This window comes from Perognathus longimembris, chromosome 4, assembly GCF_023159225.1.
Source record: "Perognathus longimembris pacificus isolate PPM17 chromosome 4, ASM2315922v1, whole genome shotgun sequence".
NCBI classification, from domain to species: Eukaryota; Metazoa; Chordata; class Mammalia; order Rodentia; family Heteromyidae; genus Perognathus; species Perognathus longimembris.
The window spans coordinates 46,021,032-46,028,808 of record NC_063164.1 but is presented as its reverse complement, the minus strand read 5'-3'; the positions used below and the strand labels follow the sequence as shown (position 1 = coordinate 46,028,808).

The 7,777-nt window shown below is 37.7% G+C and overlaps 1 protein-coding gene across 5 annotated transcripts in view; it reads right to left on the bottom strand.

Annotated features, from left to right (window-relative positions):
- Positions 1-2,414: 2,414 nt before the first annotated feature.
- Ccdc141 (coiled-coil domain containing 141) overlaps positions 2,415-7,777 on the bottom strand; it is a 172,527-nt gene continuing 167,164 nt past the window's right edge. For all 5 annotated transcript variants that reach the window (XM_048345160.1, XM_048345161.1, XM_048345162.1 and 2 more), the window contains 2 exons: positions 5,895-6,748; positions 2,415-3,520 (listed from right to left, as the gene is read on the bottom strand). In XM_048345160.1, the coding sequence (XP_048201117.1) occupies positions 3,253-3,520; positions 5,895-6,748 (1,122 nt within the window). In that variant the 3' untranslated portion in view covers positions 2,415-3,252. The remainder of the gene's footprint in view (positions 3,521-5,894; positions 6,749-7,777) is intronic.

Genomic DNA, 7,777 nt, shown 5'->3' with positions numbered 1-7,777 from the left:
GTCAACAGTAAAGTCTTTATTGAGGGTGATCCTTCTTTGGGTGCTGGGAATAATAAACAGGCCTGTCATGGATCATACTGACAAGGAAGAGCTGACAGTCTCCTGAGAAGAGGCAGATGCCAGGCCATGGGACTCTGACACTCTGCATTAAGGAATGTGGCATGGGCTAAGTGCTGACAGTGCACACAGCAAGAATATTTGCACTGGATTTGGCTGGGCCAGAAGGTTTCTTGGGGTCCCAAATGGAACTGAGAAGAAGTAGGAATTATGCCAGAGGAAGACAGGGTGTAATATAGTAAGGAAATCCTAGGAAGAAAGAGTTGAAGAGAAGAGCTTTACAGATTGCATACCTGAAGTAAAATGTTGTTTTCATAAGGCTGGGAAGGAAAGGACAAATTCTAACGGACCTTTGTACTATTGGAGGGAATTTATACCTATCTAATCTTGAAATCATGATTTTCAAATATTTTAGAATTATAGAACAATTCAAATGTCAAGATTCCTACAACAAATTTCTCCTGCAGTTGAACGTGAAAGAAGTATCACCAAATATTTACACATCATTTTATTGGAAAAATCAAAACTAGAAAACAATTTTTTATTCTCTAGGAAGCTCAAATCGTACTTATTGCAATTTAAATATTTATTTGCATTTTAACTTTCATTTTTTTCTTTTTCTTTATTGTCAAAGTGAAGTACAGAGGGGTTACAGTTTCATCTGTAAGGCAAGTACATTTTTTATCCAACTTGTTACCTCTTCGTTCATTCCTCCCCTTGCCCCCCCTCCTCCGGTCATTTTAACTTTCTTGATGGTGGTATTTTGATTCTATTGTTCAGAAATTTCTCCAGAACTAGATGTGTATAAATCATGGGTATATCTTAAAAAATTATTTTAATTTCTTAGGTTTATATAACTGAGAGAGAGAGAGAGAGAGAGAGAGAGAGAGAGAGAGAGCCCTTTATTTGCTCCAGGCTAGCACTCTACTACTTTGAGCCACAGCTTTATTACTGGTGGTTAATTGAAGATAAAAGTATCAGGGACTTTTCTGCATGGATTAATTTTCAACCATGATTCCCATATCTCAGCCTCTTAGTAACTAGGATTATAGGCATGAGCCACCAGTGCCCAGCAAGGTATTATCTTTTTAACTAGTTACTGTGTAAGAATTCTTTGATCCAGATAGAAATCTTGTCAACAAGAGAATTCATTCATTTTCTAGAAGAATTAGAAGAATATAGCTCATCCTTCTTCATTATGGTGTGAATAACCAATAAATAGCCCAGGTGTACGGTATATTTGAGTTTCCTTTATATATGCATTCATATATGGATATTGAGGTATTTTACAAGTCTTATTTGTTTGTAGGTTGTGATGAATATCTTCAAAGGATCAACATTAACTGGAATACAAAAGGTATAGAAAACCAACAATTCACAGGCTCTAGCAATCCCAAAACATAAATACAACCAAGCCCTAAAATTGGAAAGGAAATCTCACCAAATTAATGGGGGAGAGATGGACCATATGGTGAATAGCTTTCACTCTTTAGCTTCTAACTCAGCTATTGCAGTTAAGCAAGATACAAAAATATACTTGAAATTAGACAAAATCGATAGGACTGTTAACAGATTATGAGATCCATAGTATCCTGTGTATATAAGTTTTTAATAGGTTTTTGCCAAATTTGGGGGAAAATAACGGTTTAGTTTTTTAATTAAATTGAATATGCAGCACAAAAAAAGAACATGCCAGCATTTTACTTGATTAGACATTTCACATACCCAGAGAAAGATTCAGTAACATTTTAATATCAACTAGAATATATCACATTTAAATATTTTGATTATTTGTAGACAGTCTTTCAGCAACATAATTAATTCCTCACCTTCATCGAGAATCTGTAATAAATTATTCTTTCAATTTAAGATTTTGCCCTAGTCTGACAGACTATGTTTAAAATTTAAAAACAGTTGCCTCTTATCTTTAAAGGAACCAAAAAGATGTTCTTCCTTTCTGAATAATGCATTTCAGAGAAGCATAGAACATTTGTCAACATTTCAGTGATAATTATTTTAAAAGGCTAAAATTTATCTTATAATATCTTCTTTCATACTTTTGCTCTATAACATGCTAAGTGTATCCTCCTGAGTTTCATAACAAGTCTTTCAAAGGATGTACTTTTAAGAAGTTGGAAAGGAATTTAAACTCCAACCCATAAAAATATGATTTCCTCCCAAGGGGTTAGTTGGAAATTGCAAAATAATATTGGTATTACTCCTTCAACTTTATATAGTAAAGAAACAACATCTGAAAGAGAATTAATGGACAACAGTCCAATAGGATGATAAATTAGATGGAATAATATCCTTATCTTTAGTCTTTCTTGAATGTTTTCCATTTTTCATATAATTAACAGACTGAAATCTCTCAATTGTCTATGAGGTAGATGATGAACCCATTTTCTAGATGGGAAACGGAGGCAGTAAGATGCCTTACCATAGGCTATAAAAGTGCTGAGCAGCAGAATCAAGATTAGAAGCAGGTGGACTTGATTGCAATTGTTTATATGGATGACTGACACAGATCAGTGGCATGACAGGTGTCTATTCCTGAACAGTGTGTTCTATCTTGCTATTTGACACACACAACTAATAGAAGATTGAAACTCCATTTAAAGTTGACATCAGATCTATCCTCCAGTGTCAAACCCAGGAGATCAGCATGAGAAATGACGTTTATAGTGGCATCCTCACACTTTGCAATGTAGTTTATAAAGAAACAACATAGAATGCACTTCAGTAGATGAGATCAATTCATTAAAAAATAAAATTAAAGAATAGCTAATGGAGTACTGAAAGTCACAACTTCAACATTTCTACCAATATGCCCTACAAAGCAGTATATTTTAAAGCAATATTAAAATATTAAAGCAATAATAAAAGATATATAATTTTAAAATTAGCCAATTATCTCTATGCTATGTGAACATATACATTATTCTTTAGGAGAGAATAAGCAGCATACAATTCAGTGGCATATTATACTGAACCCTTTTTACCAAATGTATCTTTATTCACTGCACATAACTTACTGACCTCCCTCAATATATTAAAAACTAAGCAAAAAATATTACTTCATGTAGCAGTGGTACTAGTCAAACAAACAAAATGGCCAGGTAGTGAAGTGTTGTAAAATAATTCTACTGTCCTTTAGGCTCCTAACAACAAAGTCCATACACGTCAATACTGCAGTCATTGGGTGAGTAGCCAGTACATTAGGGACACACTAATATAGATGATACACAGCATAATCCAGTTTATTCTTGTGATTGGTGGCTTGAGGTTACCTGTCACGTGGATGCTGATATTGGAGGACAGAGTCCCACTAGAGTTTTGTGCCTGAACCACATAGAGTCCTTCGTCTGCCTTGCATACCTTCGGAATGAATACCGAGTGCTTTGTCTCCTTCTGTAAAACCTGTAAGTGCCCATCTGTAGACAATTTCTGGCCCTTCTTGTACCTAAAGCAGAGAGTCAGTTTTTAAAGTCAGGATCATTATTTATCCACATAATTTCCAAGTTCTAACGACTACTGACAATTAGACTCATTTGTTGTGTAACGTTCTCTAACAATAGCAAGAACTTTGTAGCAACCACAGATCCCAGTGAGGTGATTTATCTTCCAAGCGAAAGTTGGCAACCAGTAGCCAAGGAGTTACTTTGATCAGTTAATTCACTTGAGTGCCTTTGATTTTGAAAAGTTAAATATTTTAGTAACACTTGGTAATTGGAATATTACATGTGAAAGTTCAGATATCCAGCTGTAATTTTCAAAGTCGGCCATCTGGTTATACTCAGTGACCGTTCACTCATGGCAGTCATTACCTGGGCTGGAAAATAGTGCCCTCATATCTAGCCTGCTTTCGCCCTCCTGCAGCAATGGGACATTGCTCTGATTCCATCCTGGAATCTGTACTGAAGTGAGACTCATTTAGCCTTCCTACTCATAGTACCAGATCCACAAAGCACTACCATATGCTGTGTTAAAGGAACTTACTTCTACATCATTTCTTGGTGAAATAAACTCATTTAATTCTTGTGAATTAATGTCATTAGAAGATGGCGATGATTTCCATTTATAAAAGACATTTGATACAATTAGATTTGTAGCATTATTGATGTATTTCTAAATGTTTCCTATGAGGACGGACACTTACCTGGATCTTCTATTATTATTATTATTATTATTATTATTATTATTATTATTATTGCCAGTCCTGGGCCTTGAACTCAGGGCCTGAGCACTGGCCCTGGCTTCTTTTTGCTCAAGGCTAGATGTCTGCCACTTGAGCTACTGCGCAACTTCTGGCCGTTTTCTATATATGTGGTGCTGGGGAATTGAACCCTGGGCTTCACATATATGAGGCAAGCACTCTTGCCACTAGGCCATATTCCCAGCCCTACCTGGATCTTCCAACAAAGGAAATAATTGCTTTCTTTTGTATAATCTAGATCCTTGCTAGTTTACATACATGTTCTTTACATATAAGGACTGATAAGAAAATGGAATAACCTTTTGATACCATTGCCTAAATGATAATTTTGTATTTTTTCAATGCCCTGACTCATTGATAGCTTGTCAATTATTAATTAATCAAAATTTATAAATCTGGTGGCAAATATTTTCTCACATCTTTTAAGTGTTCCCTAACTATGTAAGTTTCGGTGGTTCTTTAGTCATTTATAGTGTATATGGACTAAGCCAAGAAATACTTCACACGACATTTTTCTTTAGGATAAACTAATATTTAATAATGAATTAAGAATTCCTTTGAATTCATGGATGCCAAATTCTTAATTTATAAAAAAACATGCACTTGGGAAAATAACAAAGCAAAACAAAAAGCAAAAGTGAATGCAATATACACATGTGTAGTTTCTATTATTAACTTTTGATTCCAAATTCTTCTTAGTTCTTTTGGTGACTGGCTCACACTCAGTACAGACATGGACCCACACAGTGACTGACACAGTTAATTTAATGCCTCTTGAGATTTTCTGATAAGTAAAGGCTAGTTTACTTATCTTCATTTATAAGTATAAATTATCTGTCACATATCTTGTTATTTTGTCCTCAAAAATTAACTTAAAGATAAGAAGTGTCAAAAGATTCAAAAGTAACCCACATAGTGAGAAAGTTAGGACTACTTTAGCTATTAATAACACTATGTGATTCAAAACCTAAAATCTACAGTTGACTTTTACCAATAGGCTGAACATTATAATGATGCCTTCGGAGTAAACTGATATTATTCACAGTTCAGCTATTATATCATCTTTCAAAAATGGATTTATTATCTGTGGTCTGGAGTAAATGTGAAGAAATATTTTTGTTTCACCTCTCACATTGAATAAATTTACAAAAAGAAACCCTATGACAACAAGCAAATATTACAAAGGTAGCATATGTGTTTCTGTTGGAACGAGGACAAAGATGAAATGAGTGCAGAAAATAAAACAAAAAATCTAAATTCTTAGTTTTTATAAATTCCACAGAGAGTGTTAAACTAAGAACATTCCAGGTGAATGTTGAAATAGACAATAAAGTATTCCAGGCCCTAATTTTCAGAAATCAGGAATATTAAACCAAAAGAACAAAAGCGAGCAGAACCTAATTTGGTTTATTATTTTAGATGGTTAGTTTTATATGCAAGGTAAACAATATTGCTGTTAAGGTACAAGTGCTGGGGTTTGATGTGAGATCAAATCATACAGAGTTTTGGTATCATAGAATGTTAGTCAGCCAGCCCTAAACGTTAGGTTAGTATGCACAGAATGATATTCTCAGTGCTCATGTATGTTCCTGTTTATGGCTTGTCATTATAAGCTACCCACCATGTCAGTGTAGGCTCTGGAAATCCTGTTACTTCAACTTCCAAAGTCACTGGAGCACCTTCCGTGACAGTTATATTGGACAGGAGCCTGGAGAAATGAGGTGCCTGGCCAGCTAGGCTGACCACGCTGTTCTTTGTAGATGTGCTTTTCATTTCTTCTTGGGGACTCATTTGTCTGTTTTGGCCCTGGCTAGTGTCTGATTGAAAACCAAGGCCTTGGAACACATCAGGGGAAGCATGCAGCCTATCTTGGGTTTTAGTGACATTATCATCAGCATGCATTTTTTCCTGGGTTTCTAGCAAGCTTCTCTGAGCCTGGGGGTGCCGCTGGAAAGCGCTCTCATGCATGTCACTCGGCATGCTCTCTGGATGTTTAGTGTGGATGTTGTGTAAGATGGTACTTTTGTTCTGAAATCCTCTAGAAGCTAATGGTGTGTCAGCTTTGGTTTGAGGAGAGGGTCTCTCAAAATGACTGGAACAGGTGTCTCCCTTATCATTGCACCCATCTGCAAAAGCAATAGGTGGTGGAAGAACTGATTCCAAGGCCTCCTCTGGATTGGCTGTTCCTATCTGCATCTTGTAGCTGCTGATGTGAATGGTGAGAGTGGAGGAGCTGGGAGGCTCTTCTACTTCCATGTCTGAGGGTTCCAGGGTGGACTTTGGGCTCCCTGGGAGTGGAGGTAAGGAGATGTCATCAGGTGAGACACACTCAGATTCTTCTGATGGCATGTCTTCCGGCAGCAGCGTGCTGGGAACTTCACCTTCTTTGGCAGAAGATAGCTGGCCTAGGTCCTCTGGATCATCATCTCCCCCTGTTCCATTGACAGTCAAGACAGTGGCCTCCTGAATTGGCCCCTTCAAAGGAGAAAAACCAGAGCTTCATTAGTTAGGCACATTCTGTTCTGAGGTTCCAAGTAGAATGAAATTTATCACAAGAGGGGCAACTTGAGTAAACCTAGAGTGAGTTTCTTCTTACAGGGCTGTCATAAGTGCGTCTTCGAATAACCAGGGACCCAGTACCATCCCAAGAGTAAGAACAATTAACCTGCCCTCAAGATGCAAGCCAAAAATGATAGGCCTTGTAAACTAAGAGGGAGAAATCCTGGTTTGCATCTTCAGTGAAAGGGCTGGATTAGATCAACGTCTTTCAGCTCACTATTTTCTCACCGGAAAATTCCGGTCTTCTTTTTCTCCACTCTCTGAACACATTGTTGCTAAATATTAGAAACATTCAGCTCTTTCCAGAATAACCCCTCTTGTCTCTCAAGAAAGCCACTTTTTGGTTTTGAATTGTGAAAAATTATGCACCACATAAAACTTACTATTTTCCTCATTTCCAAAGACGCAGTTAAATGGCATTAAGTCCATCCCCACTGTTATATAACCAGCACCACCACCCCTCTCTAGCACTTTTCCTCTTCCAAAGTTGAAACTTAGCACCTAGTGAACAACAATTCTCTACAATCCTTTGTTTCCAGCCCCTGACAACCACCATCCTGTCTGCCCCTATGAGCTGTAGAGAGGATCCTCCTCCTCCTCCTCCTCCTCCTCCTCCTCCTCCTCCTCCTCCTCCTCCTCCTCCTCCTCCTCCTCCTCCTCCTCCTCCTCCTCCTCCTCCTCCTCCTCCTCCTCCTCCTCCTCCTCCTCCTCCTCCTCCTCCTCCTCCTCCTCCTCCTCCTCCTCCTCCTCCTCCTCCTCCTCCTCCTCCTCCTCCTCCTCCTCCTCCTCCTCCTCCTCCTCCTCCTCCTCCTCCTCCTCCTCCTCCTCCTCCTCCTCCTCCTCCTCCTCCTCCTCTTTCTTTATCATCATCACTACTACTTTATCTTTAAGTAATTGTACAAAGGGAGTGGGAAAAAACATTATTAATGACTGGTTTTGTTTTCT